The sequence below is a fragment of the Bacillus rossius genome, chromosome 12 (genome assembly GCF_032445375.1).
Source record: "Bacillus rossius redtenbacheri isolate Brsri chromosome 12, Brsri_v3, whole genome shotgun sequence".
Taxonomy (NCBI): domain Eukaryota; kingdom Metazoa; phylum Arthropoda; class Insecta; order Phasmatodea; family Bacillidae; genus Bacillus; species Bacillus rossius.
The window spans coordinates 31052144-31066578 of NC_086339.1; the positions used below are offsets into that span (position 1 = coordinate 31052144).

Below are 14435 nucleotides of genomic sequence, written 5' to 3' on the forward strand. Positions count from 1 at the left end.
CCAACATTTAACACACACGTAAAGAAAATTTACATTTAAGAAAGAGTATAGTAAATACGTGCAAATAATTACCTGTAGACAGAAGACCTACATTGATATTCACTTAAAAAATTTAGTATTAGACATTACATAATTGTTTACTATAATTCATAATATAAATGCAAACATAATTTATAGAAAGTTTTTTTGCACATTGCAAACATTGTTAAAGTGGTTTTGCTAATGGTGAACCGGCACTACAACAATCGTCACTATCACTGGCCTCTATCGTACAAGTCATCGTCAGTGCTTTCTTCACCAATATTAATAACAAATTCATCCAATTCAATTTCCATTACACAGTCCTTCTTCCAATAATAATCTTCTATTTCCTCAACGTGTCTCACGTAGCCTTCCCAGTCATCTTTACTTACATTTTCAACTGTGACTGTACTTAACTTAAGGAGAGCTTGCAATGACAATTCTCTAGATATGTTTCGCTCGCGAACATGCTGTTGTATTTTTGCCCAAGCCAGCTCAATAGCATTGAGATCACACATGTACAGTGGCAAACAAAGTACTCTGCGGCCATGTTGTTTTAAAAGTTTATCCACTCAAAATATCTTTTCTTTTGGCCTGTGTTGAGCCAACAAGTCAAGTAGCGTAACTTTACGCATGCTTGAGTCACATGTTATGCCTTTCCGGTTCAACCACTCAATAATGTCATTTTTTGTTGCGTAATTTGATGGGCACTTGTCTTGCTGTTTTGAATGGTAGTACGGGGCATTGTCCATAACAATTACCGAAGCAGGAGGTAAATTAGGAATAATTTTTTCTACTAACCATTTTTCAAAATTTTCCGCATTCATTTGCCCGTGGTAATCGCCACTTGCAGCACCGGCTTTAAAAATCAAAAGAGCATTGTCCAGAAAATCATTCGCGGAACCAATGTGCACAGTTATCAATCTGTTCGACGCATTTCCTGGCGTCAAAATACCTTTCACAGAATCGGTTTTCTGCCAGCACTTATTCATAGTCAAGTTTGTATCAATCCACGATTCATCCAAGTAAAATATTTTGTGGCCTTCTTTTCTTAATTGCCTCATTTCCGTAAGATATTTCGAACGGCACATCACAATGTCACTACGTTCAATGAGTAAAGAACGTTTCTTCTCACACTTCTTCCACACAAATCCCATGTCGTGAAGGATTCTTCTCAGTGATCTCTCACCCCACTGCCACACAGTTGTGAAAAACATACCTTACCAAGTAAAAAATGAGAAATTTATCTTAATTTTTTATATGTTACAGAAACAAAAATAAGCATACAAAAATCACGCTAACCTAAAATACTTTCCAAATGAAACTATTTACAACATTGTTCGTAATAACTGCATTTTGTAGTGCAAATACTAGCTAAATTATTCAGCAAATTTGGCAGTGAATCATTGCAGCAATGACATTAATTAATGCCTTTTTAAATATTTGTGTTTAAACAGTGTAGGTATATTGACAACGACCTGTTTTAGATCAAAGCAAAATTATTCGCTTGTTTTAAATATTATATTCACTATACCTGCTTTTCCCTGGGGTTGTTTGGGGCTCGTTTGGACGTTCTCTGATGGCTTTACGCATACTGTATATGGCTCTTTCACTAACTCCGGTATATTTTGCAGCTCTTGCTGTTGCCCTTTGAAGCGGCTCCAGAAGACAGCCTTTTTTAGCCTCTTCATCGCAACACTGAATCACCGACTTTATAATTACACGTTCACTGCTGTGAATAACTTTCCCGTAACGCTGTGACCGTCCTTTACCCTCCATAGCCTTCCACGTGACTAAACTAGGGGTGGCTAATGTTTGTACAACAGCTGATAGCCTAATTTGACCTGCGCACGCATCTCTTCCCCTCTCGCATTCGTTACCCCGCTTCCCCCCGCTCAGGCATGCACAGATGTCTGCCGGTAGTTGTAGTTCTGGAGCAATTTTTGTCATTTCACCTGGTTTACTCATTTGTATAACACTGTTATGTTTGTTTTTACAGCATGTCTTTCGTGTATATAAATGTTGAGTTGTAAATTGTTAGAGTTTCATCTTACAAAAACAAACTTTATTAATACTAGCATGACTTTGTAACTTATTAGTAAAACATAACGTCGCTTAAGAAACAACGCTGTCTATGTGACAAAAAGCACATTTTTCAGGACAGCTTGATAGCTTTATGCATCATGGCATGGTGGAATGGAAAGATAGCTGGTGTTAGAAAAAATACTATAGGCCTAGCTACTTAGGCGACAATAGTTTTGATTTTCATCTTCTATAACATACTCAGTAATGTAATCATTTGAGTTGAACAACTCTTGGTAGCAGTTTTTGAAAACCTCCACATCATTTGTTGGAAAACTGAAAACGTGGCACCCACCAGTAGCGGATCCAGAGGGGGGGGGGGGGGGGGGGGGGGGGGGGCTAAGGGGCTCAAGCCCCCTCCAAAAGTATCTGGGTCCACTACTGTTCTAGTGTTTGCCTTGATAAAGCCTAGCCTCAGCTGGGTCAAGCCCTTCCCAAACCAAAATCCTGTATCCGCCACTGGCACCCACAGCCACCGGCCCTGCTTGCACGCCGGCTGAGACGAGGGCCACGATGAGGTTGCGCTGTGCAGGTGGACCCCAACGAAGCGAAGCGCGAGGCGGAGGACCACGGGCCGCGGCTGGACAGCCTGGACTTCTGGCACAAGCTGATAGCGCTCATCGTGTCCGTGATAGAGGAGGACCGCAACAGCTACGCGCCCGTGCTCAACCAGTTCCCTCAGGAGCTGAACATCGGACAGGTAACGTCGCCCCGAGCCGAAGACATCGGGAATTTCTTTCTGTCGCAGGAGCACGAGGTGCGAAACGTAACTATGCACCACGGAGGTAAAAGACTCCTTGTCCAAATTTTTTAATAATTTATAGATAAAGGTGTATGAAAAGAGCATTTAAAAATTTAATTTATAGCATCTATTATGTGATTTTTAGCATTTTATAGCATTTTCCATTAGTGATTTTTAGCACTTTGTAGCATTTAAAAAAATGGTTTACTAGCATTTATTTTTGTTGATTTTGTTGTTGTAAATAATTAAAGCATATGTACAACGCACATAGCTATTAAGTAATGACAGAGTGAATTTTAAAATGGAGTTCGCGTTTTTTGGGGATTTCAGTTGCATGTTTTGAAATTAGTATTAAATACTAATTTAAAAACATGCAACTGAAATCCCCAAATATTAATAAATGTTGAAGTATCGCAAATAATCGCTGTAATTGAAAAATTTTGCATCTATTTAGCATTTATCGCAATTGCGAATTTCATACACCTCTATTTATAGAGTTAATGCCATGTCCATGATGTACATACATTTTCCACGTTATATAGTGGTATATATTCAGTTACTAAATTAATATAAAAAGTTAAAATAAACAGAGGAAACTAACACTCTGTGGACATGATTAAATAATTTGCCTGCATGCAGGGACATAGCCCTGGGGAAGTCTGTGGGATCCAACCCCTTTAATGTAAAACTACAATTTTGCGATGTGTTTTGTACCTCTGGGGTATGTAATTACAATAAAGCCTTATCAGAAGAAAACTGAAGTGGTCGTAATTTGGTTCAGACACAGAGAGATTTTTTTTTTCCAAACTATTTTCCACTTTCCACCACTCATCCATGGTGGTGAAATAGCATATTAGGTCTAGTTTAGTGGTAAGACAATGGTCTTGCACTCCAAATTCACTCCTGATTTCTGTTTTCCATAGTTTTGCAAAATCACTTATGGCAGTGGCCGACACTTTCCCAGTGTGCCTGAGGTTATTTGTGTTACGTGCTTCTGTTGCAGATGAGATTGTTACAAGTTACAAAAAGTTTTAACGGGCATTAAACTTTAAAATGACTCTTACTCATCATTACAACAACCAATGTCACATTTGTCTCCGACCCCAAGATCAGATTAACTTATAGGTGCACTTGTCAAGCTTGCTGTTTCATGGAGGAATTTTTTTCCCCCTCTGTGACTACATTACAATGGCAAGCCAGCAATGAATTGGTGGCTTAGCACCTTAGCGTGTGTATTGGTTTAAATTACAAGACTGCAACTCACCTGTTTCCATACCTAGTCTTCAAGCATGGCTCCCGAAAATGTTCATTAAGCGTTTACCAGCTGTTATTAATCTACATGGAAAAGATTATACGTTAAATTGAGATGACACCAAAATAACACCGAACAACAGTTCAATAAATCATCCATGTAAATACACCATAAGCACTAAAATGCAACTAATATCACAAAAATTATCAGCATTTATTATAAAATTTAAATTACAAAAAATTATTCTTTTAACAAAGTAAATTCAAAAGTAAAATAATAAATAGACTGGAAATATTTTTGACATTATAATTTTTAATTTATAACATCTTATAAATCGATGAACGCCGGCTGCATGCACGAAAAAGCATGACTCATTGTCACGTTCCGCCTGAGCCGAGCGTACAAGAACCGGCCAACCACCGTGCGAGAAAATCTTCTATAATATCAAACAGGTTAAGGCGGGCTTTTTAAAAGCAGCAATTTAAAAAATTTTATTTATTTGTCCAATTTTGTCATTTCAAATTAACAATTTATTAACATTGATTTGATTTCAGTTTATTTCTATAACTAATTGTTCATGATTATATTTAAACTAATTATTTAAATTAAATTTGCAAAAACTGTAAATAATATTTGAAAATTATAAAGTATGCAATTTTTCATCAATGTTTTCTTATGACGTTATCACGTAAAATTATCGTCCGTAAAACGACTTTACAGACAAACACCCCCCCCCCCCCCCCCCCCCCCCCCTTTTTTTTATCGTGCAACTGTTATTAGTAACAAATTTTTACATTACGATGTTAGTACATTTTTTCAAACACACAAATACTTTCTACTGAATTTTTATTGCTTCCAGTAGTTCTGACCTAGACATGTTAGATGTTATCATAAATTAATTGTTATTATACTGTAAAAGAGCATATTATATCGGTCAGAATGAAACTTTATTGGTGACATACCATGTTTTATTGCATAATTGTCACACATTTTATACTAAAATCAAGTTTGAAAAGTAGGGGTGCAATTTTTATGAAAAAAAAAAATTTTTTGTTAGGTAAAGTTATTCACAAAAACAAAACCCATTCGTGGAAAGTACGTTTATTTAAAAATTAGAGTATACAAATGCACGCCAAACAATTTAAATTAATACCTAAGTCATGCAACAACAACCTTTCTTCAACTTTAAATTGAAAAACAAAATCGGTGACCTGAATGCGAGCCTGAATTAACGCATATCTATCGTCGTAGTACACACTTACCATGAAAGAGTGCGGGCATTCAAATGTAGTTAACTTGGCACTCGACAGAGAGCGTGTGTTGCATGCAATCCGCGAGATATTGATATTTGACTACACATTTTTTTAAGTGGTACTCTGCAGCAATACAGACGAACAGATAAAGGTTATAACATTTGAAAAGTCTTTAAAAGAAAATTTACACCTTAGATAACTTCGTATTTCTATTAATTAAATAAGTAAGTGGTAATGTCCGAATAAATATTAGATTTCTACTTTAAAATACATCGTTTTATATGGGAAAAATACCTATACAAATCGCTCAGAATCTAATAGCGGGACCAAAAACATCATGCGACGTTTACGCAAGAGGTTTTTTTATTTAAATTTTGATGCCCTAAAATATTGGTGCGACGATTATGCGATAAAACAGGGTATGTATCATGAAACGTATTTTAAGTATCATATTTGATTGATTATATGCTAGCTTTATGATTTAACATAATTCATAATAAAAACAAATGAAACATAAGCACAGAAATCTCCCTTTTTAAGAAGGAAACTAGCCTAGAAATGAAACCATAAATCTTTGTCCCCTGTTAGTTGGTTGATGCGATGGTGGTGGTGGTGGTGATTGCAGCTGTCTGCAGCGACGATGTGGGGCTTGTTCGCGGTTGACATGAAGTACGCGCTCGAAGAGCACGAGCAGCACCGGCTCTGCAAGTCCTCCGCCTACATGAACCTGCACTTCAAGGTCAAGTGGCTGCACACCAACTACGTCAAGGACGTGCCTCCCTACAAAGGATCTGTACCTGAATACCCGGCGTGAGTATTAACGACAACCCCAGCGAAGTTCCTTGTGCGCCAACTGGCCGTCAGCCTTCTCGGCCGTGAGGCCAGCCACGAAATGGGACGCGGGTCCCTGGGGTGAGGGTGATGCAGGGTGGCTCTCTGTGGGTTTCTGTGTTGGACCCGCGCACATTAGTGTTGATGCAGTGTCTGTGGGCTGTGGTCTCTTTTCCACTTTTTCCTGAAGGTTCGGATTGTTTGGTTGATTCACAGTAGTAGGTATGTGTTTTGTAGTTCGAAAAGGAAGAAAAACCAATTGAAGAATTGCCAGGGTTCATACACCTCCTTAATAAAAAAAAAAAAGTCCTTAAATTGTCTTTTAATTGAATAAGGGCACTAAAACTCCTTAAATTTCACTTAGAATCCTTAATAACTCCTTAATAAAGACAGATGGCATGAAAGAAATGGATGAATGCAGGTATTTTAAAGTTATCATTTGTCAATGCTACATGTTTGTGCCTACCTACACATAGTATATGTTTATGTGTCTTCTAAAGCACATAATCCTTTGCAGACAATACATATAAAAGGTTTTTTTTTCTGACTTGGCAGCAAACAACCCTATGTGCATGCTACGGTACAATTGGTGAATTTCGAGCTACATGATTGCATTTGATAAATAAAACTTTTTTTTTTTTTTTTCCTTTGTTTGTTTGTATACTACCGTTGAAATAAAAAGTGTGTTTTTGCTTTACTGTCTTACTGTGAATTTATAAAGTAAATGTATTTTTATGATCAAATGGAATTTGTCTGATCTTTTTATCTTTTTGATGTGTGTTCCAGAGATAATTCTGGACAATTTGGGTGGTTGGGGGGGGGGGGGGGGGGGGTTTAATGTTAATATTACAAATAGTTTCGTACCTCTCTATAGTAGTGAAGATGATGAGTTAAGGGATCCTTGACAACTCCTTATTCTTGCTTGCATAAGGGTACGAACCATGAATACATATTCCAAATGTTCTCTACCATACAAGCCATAAAGGTTATTTAGAAACTAAGCTAAAAGTTATTTTTCCATTACTTTATTTTATTATTCTTTTTTCATGTTTTCCATCAGAGCAGAGTATATTATACAGTAATACTCTCTTAAGAAAATTCAACTTAAGAAAATTTTCTGCATAAAAGATCAAATCAGAATTTCTAAATACTTTTATAAACTTTTTAACCGGGATTTACTGTAACATTTCTGGAGTAAACGGCGTAGTGGAACAATGATGACCAGCAATGGTAGTTTTTGTGGCACACACTACCCATGAGTAATTCAGCATGAGTCTCCCTGCTTTATCTTGCAGGCCTGTGTCTCATTCTGTGACAAACCTAATTATAGCCTCGAAAATAAATTTTACAATCTGAGTAAGAGATATAATAATCAGTAAAATGCAATACTTAATAAAAATCTTTGGCTTAACTAGCATGCTGTAAGATTTTTTTTTATGATGACCAAGTACAGTTAAACCCTCTAAAGAAGTTCTCATCTCAGAAATTTTCCCGCTTAATGTGTTTGAATAATTTTCCCCTTGACTTACAAATACATACAATTTAATAGCCCTGTTAGGAAGTTTGCTTGGTTTTTAAGTCTTAAATTGAAGTCCCTTCAGAAACTTCTTAACTGTGTTTTGCTCTACTTATTTTTTCAGGTGGTTTGAACCTTTTGTAATGCAGTGGTTGAACGAGAATGATGATGTCTCTTTGGAGTACCTACATGGAGCTTTTAACAGAGACAAGAAAGATGGGGTAAGTTGAAAGACTTCTGTTTTGATTAAAATTAAATATTTTATTTTATCTCTTTAGTGAAAAAAATGGAAGAAAATTGTAAAAAGGAGTTGTGTTTTGGATGTTTATTATTTTGTGTGTGTACCTATATATACATAAAATACAGAAACATACACTTTATGTAGTTTATTAGCTAGACCTTCTGCGAAATAGGTTATTTGTTATATGTAAGTTTTCTAATGTTTGTCAGGAGAAGTATCCAGTAATGTATATTAAAAGCCAGATTTTAATTTAACAATTCAGGCAATAAAATAAAATTTCATGTAATTTTTTTTAACAGTATTCACAGTAAGTTATAATATAAAAGATTTTTATTTTATCTAGTTTTCTTCTTTATCTTCAGTTTAAAGGAAGCTAAATTCTTATTAAATGTTTGTGTATGTATGTATTAGTGATGGGTCAATTCCTGTTTTTCCCGGTTCTCGGTTTGGTACCGGTTCTTAAAAATCAGTTCTCAGTTCTTGGTCCTCACTTAAAAAATAAAGTAACCATTATTTACACATTTTTTATGAGATTATTTAATTAATAAACTATGTATTGTTTCAGTTACAAAAAAAAGACAGTAAAAAGCCTGTATCCAAACTTACATCAACAATTTACTGTTTATAACACTGAAAATAATTTTTTTGTATTATTCTGTCCTCAATGTTTTTATTGTATGCTTACACAGAAATGCATTGGCATTAATAATTCAGTCTTTAAATATGCTATTCAAGCAAATTAAAGTGTTTAGTATAGTTTTCAAGCTACAGCAAACAAACCAAACTACTACAAATAATTCTAAATAATATACAGAACACTTAATAAAACTAAAATGTACTATATTAATCTAGCAATTACCTCAAGATATTTACATACATCATCCTTTAAAACATAGGAATGAAAAGAAAAAAATATTACATTGATAGTGAATTTTCAAAGAATTCAAATAATAAATTGTATTGAGCAGAAGTTAGCTCTATCCCCCGGCTCTATCCGGCCGCCCGAGACAGAAAACTTGGGAAAAAAACAGCCTAAGTCATTCCACGCAAATACAGCAATTGCCAACCAAGTTTTAATATTTTTACAAGAGAATGAGCAGTCATGACGTTAGAGCAGTTACATGGTGACCTTCGTACATGTGTTTACTATCAACAAAAATTAAATTTAGAGGGTGAACCATCGTACAGCTTGCACCAGGTCCTCTGAAAGCCTCCAAAGTGTTGTTTTCATGGAGTATATCACAAACATTTTTTTTTCGGCCACTTTGGCCGTTGGTACCGATAGAGCTGGTACATAGGTACCTTCCTACAGGTATAAACTATCAAATAAAAAATAAATTATAGAGAAAACTATCGTACAGGTTGTCCTAGGAGCCCTGAAGTCCTCCAATGTGTTGTTTTCATGGAGTATATCACAAACATAATTTTTTTTTGCCACTTTGGCCGTTGGTAATGAAAGAGCTGGTACATACGTACCTTCCTACAGGTATAGACTAACCACACATTGGTAGCCTTCATGGCTCCTGGGAAAACCTGTATGATAGTTTGCTCGGTAAGTTCTTTTTTATTTGATAATGTATACCTGTAGGAAGGTGCCTGTGTACCAGCTCTATCATTACCAAAAAAGCCAAAAAAAATGTTTGTGATATACTCCATGAAAACCACACATTGGAGGACTTCAGGGCTCCTAGGACAACCTGTACGATAGTTTGCTCTGTAATTTATTTTTTATTTGATAGTTTATACCTGTAGGAAGGTACCTATGTACCAGCTCTATCGGTACCAAAAAAGCCAAAAAAAATGTTTGTGATATACTCCATGAAAACAACACATTGGAGGACTTCAGGGCTCCTAGGACAACCTGTACGATAGTTTTCTCTGTAATTTAGTTTTTATTTGATAGTTTATACCTGTAGGAAGGTACCTATGTACCAGCTCTATCGGTACCAACAGCCAAAGTGGCCGAAAAAAAATAATGTTTGTGATATACTGCAAGCTGTACGATGGTTCACACTCTAAATTTAATTTTTATTGATAGTAAACACATGTATGAAGGTCACCATATAACTGATCTATCGTTATGACTGCTCATTCTCTTGTAAAAATATTAAAACTTGGTTGACAATTGCCATATTTGCGTGGAATGACTTAGGTTGTTGTTGTCCCAATCTCTGTCCCAGGCGGCAGGATAGAGCCGGCGGATAGAGCTAACTTCTGCTCAGTGAAATTGTCCATCAGACTCATTGTCTACATTAAATTCAGTTTTTTTGCACAGTCAACAGTAAAATGCTGCCACACTTATGATGCCATTTCTTACACAATTTCGCCAGCATAATTATACGTACTTTACAAGTGTCAACAGCATTTTGTTTTACTAGTCAATGGTAAAATAAATCTACACATCCATGCATCACTTGGCAAAAAATAAAAACAATTTTCAAAACATTTTTTTATAACGTGTCGGCGCGATCTTCGTCAACGCTATTAACACTTAAAAACCAAGACGTGCCACTTTCAAAGCAATCCCGTTTACCTAAAAGAGAAAGTTACTAGCCATTCCGCTAGATAGCTGCATCTGCTGTGAACTTACACTCCACAGCACTGCATAAAAAGCATAAAATTTTAGAATGCCAAAAATTATTACGGAAATTTTTAGAAATCAAACATTAATTTTACTAAACAAATAGCGTACGGAATTTACACTTTTAATTGTTCTTTATACACTTCTAACGCATACATATGTGTCTAACGACTCAATTATCTAAAAACTATTGAAACAAATATGGCGTCTTTCTGTTCACATCTCTAAGTCCCCCAAGACTACATAATGACCACATGGCTTGCCTTTGCATGAACATCAGCATAACTCCAAGGCTTGATCATGTTTTATTTGGTAGACACAAAAGATAATAACACCCACTGTTTGTATGTTTATAATTAATTCGTGCCCAACATCTTGCCTTCTATATTTTATATTAGAAAACCCTATTTATGTAATTTTCACTCCATTGGGGGCAGAATTCCATAATTATATGTAGCCTATCTGCTAATCCAGTAGGAGTATATAGGGACTATCTCTGTTTAAAATTTTATCCAAATCCACTCAGTGTTTAAAGACATAATTGAGTTACAAAATCTAAACTTTAACTTTTATATATTAGTAGGAAGGTTAATGTATAAAACTAAAAATAATAACGAAATCCCCTTTTTTAAAAATGAAATTTACCTAAATATAAAACCATATTAATTCCTTCATCTGAATGGAAATCTCCAAGTGGCAGCCTGTGCTTGTGCCCGCAGTTCCAACGCAGCAGCGAGCACGCCCTGTTCTCCAACTCGGTGGTGGACGTGTTCACGCAACTCACGCAGTGCTTCGACGTCGTGTCGAAGCTCGAGTGCCCGGACCCGGAGATCTGGAAGCGCTACATGAGGCGGTTCGCAAAAACCATCTCGAAGGTGCTCGAAGCGTACGCCGACATCGTGAAGAAGGAGTTCCCCAGTCACCTCAAGGAAGAGAGGATAGTGAGTAGACCGCAAATCAGTTTTAATCGACCATAAACTATCGACCATAAACTAGAAAGGAACTTGGAAAAGAGTGCTCGAAAGTAAAGCTTTTAGTCGTGGTTTCTGCACTACATAAAAACCAATTTGTTTTTATTAACGAGTTACTTTACACCATTTTTTATGCAGAAGAGAGACATATGGATTATATCTTAAAACTTACCCTGATTTTATGACTCCTTCAAATACAACATTATCCTTGATATTATAACATTTTAAATACCAAATGCTAAATGAACCTCAAATAATTTACATTGTAATTTTGGACTCAAGTTTTTAAAATGTATTTATTTTACAAGGTTTATGGCACATATGTATTGTTTTTTTATAGTAAGGAGACAGGTATGGAAATGGACAGACAAGAGCAATTAACCTTTCAAGATAGTGTGTTTGTAAATTGGCTGAAAGCAAGGGAGCATGTGTAAATGGTCAGAATACGGTAAGCACGAAGCATCCGTAAACGGACGTTCACTCCAGTCGAGTCGGCGGCAGGAGGCGGTGATGGCATCAGGCAGGTTCTCGCAGCTGCAGGTTGCAGCCATCTTGAAGTGCAGGCAGCTTTGGCAGGGGCAGGAAGAAATTAGTAGTGGAAAAACATTTAAGAATACGCTGAGGGCAGATGAGTAGTTCTGTTTCTGTATTTAGTTTTTAAACTGTGTTTACAAAGTGTGAAACTGGCCATAACGCTTGTTTTCAGAATAATTTTTAGGCATAAAACACCTGGTAGAGATTCTTGAAAGCACTCAAGGGACTTTTGTGTTACATCTTTATCTTGATTTCTCCACGACAAAGTGTTATGTGTGTCGCCACTCAAATCTCACAGTTGGCATATGCTAGACAAGAAGACAGAGCACTAGTTCACAGGTGATGCCGCGCTAGAAGCACCAGCTAGCATCACACTTATGATCTCACCTCACTGACACAAATACACGCCTGGCTAGGCAGACCCCTTAAGGTCATTGTAACAGTTGCATCCATGCGGTTGGGAAGAAAGAATAAGTGGTGCACAGCAAACGTCATATGGAATGGTTCATTACCAAAGATTTTGGCAGATTTCTTCCTCAAATCCCCTCGCTAGTGTGGCGTGTGTCCGTCTATAATAGAAATCTGAAAGTATTTTGTGAATAAATTTTTTTAAATTTATTTTTTCTCCAATAAATACACCAACTTATTCTCAAAAATTTTATTGAAAAAATTATATTTGTTTTCTGCAACATTATACATACATTGTTTTTCTGTGTAACTAATAATCTGTGATCATGATGTAAAGTTATTTAATAATTATCTATTTTTATGTATATAATTTGTTGACAAAAAAAAACAGTTTTCGAACTTAAAATTTTACTGGTTTAAGAAAATACATTTCCGGTTTTTTTTTCTTTCATTTTAGACCTCTAATGTAGTGTTTAATATATTTTGGATCAATATTGCATGAACTCCTGTCAGGTGTGGGAAAAAAAAAACTTCACTCTTTTTTTAAATGCAATTAGAATTAATTCTATATTCATAAATAGTTTTATGTTTGATTTGTATAAAAAAACACAGTTTTCGCGGAAGTCTAGTCTGTAACGATCTTGTCTTGGATCCAACGTGAAACCAGAGTAGATGAATGAAAATCGAGTGTGAAGTGGCTGTGGTCCCTCAGGCGTGCATCCTGATGAACAACATCCAGCAGCTGAGGGTGCAGCTGGAGAAGATGTTTGAGTCGATGGGGGGCGAGAAGCTGGAGGAGGACGCTGCCATCATCCTCAAGGAGCTGCAGCAGAACCTCAACTCCGCCCTCGACGACCTGGCAATGCTGTTCGCCACGAGGTCAGTGCGCGCCCTCCGCTGAACTCCACATCACCTCTCATTCAGGAATCCTGCACACCGGGGAAAATATGTAGCTGCAAAACTTGGAAAAAACACAGGGAAAGTGACAGTATCTTACGTACAAAACAGTGTCACTACTTGATGTAAGTTTTTGGACATACGCCATTGCTAAGAAATTTTCCTGTTGAAGAAAAACTAAAAAAATAAAATAAATAAATAAATAAAAATACCCAAAAAAGACAAAAAAACCACACAAAATTAAGCAAACAATTGCTGTTGTCAACAAGGATATGAACGCCACAAAATATTCCGTAACAGGAATATGGTCAACAAACAAAGAAAAATGTAGGTACTAAGAGAATTTGTGGGTTTTTTTTTTTTTTTCTCTTAGTACATTTTTCTTTGTTTGTTGACCATATTCCTGTTACTGAATATTTTGTGGTGTTCATTTATCCTTGTTGACAACAGCAATTTTTTGCTTAATTTTGTGTGTATTTGTCTTTTTTTGGGTATTTTTATTTATTTATTTCTTTTATTTATTTTTTAGTTTTTCTTCAACAGAAAAAGTTCTTAGCAATGGCGTATGTCCAAAAACTTACATCAAGTCATGCACTCCCATTGCACAAATCTTTTAAAGATAACAGTGTCACTAATTTAACACACTTTTGTGCATCTTAATGTCCTATAAACTAGAGATGAGTCGAATCATAATTTTCTTGAATCCGAATCTCGAATTCGAATATGTCCCTCCAATTCGAATCCCAAAGAGTGCTTCGAATATGCATCTCGAATCCAAATGTAGGTCTCAAGGGTCCAAAAATAAAATAATGTATAAGAAATGAAAAATATTAACCATGGTGTTGAAACATTTAACCTTTTACATTTTTTATTCGTGAAATATTTTTCCAGAAGCAATACATACTGTATGTAATCTAATCTTATTTATATAATTACATGTTAAAAGTACAATCTTTTGGGGAATGTTAACAGGTTAATTATGAAGAAAAATATTGTGCTTGTAAACTTTAGAGGTTATCAGTTTTTTATTTTACTTTATTTCTTCTATTATTTTTTAATATTTTTCCTCAAATATCGAATCCTTCAAATACTAATGAATTTATGGT

General features: G+C 35.8%; 1 protein-coding gene across 7 annotated transcripts in view; it reads left to right on the top strand.

Annotated features, from left to right (window-relative positions):
* The window catches only part of LOC134537788 (protein unc-13 homolog B), a 1087975-nt gene that overhangs the window by 1036158 nt on the left and 37382 nt on the right, over positions 1 to 14435 (top strand). For all 7 annotated transcript variants that reach the window (XM_063378591.1, XM_063378590.1, XM_063378592.1 and 4 more), the window contains 5 exons: positions 2636 to 2803; positions 5976 to 6160; positions 7822 to 7918; positions 11239 to 11460; positions 13145 to 13311. In XM_063378591.1, coding sequence (XP_063234661.1) covers positions 2636 to 2803; positions 5976 to 6160; positions 7822 to 7918; positions 11239 to 11460; positions 13145 to 13311 — 839 coding nt within the window. The remainder of the gene's footprint in view (positions 1 to 2635; positions 2804 to 5975; positions 6161 to 7821; positions 7919 to 11238; positions 11461 to 13144; positions 13312 to 14435) is intronic.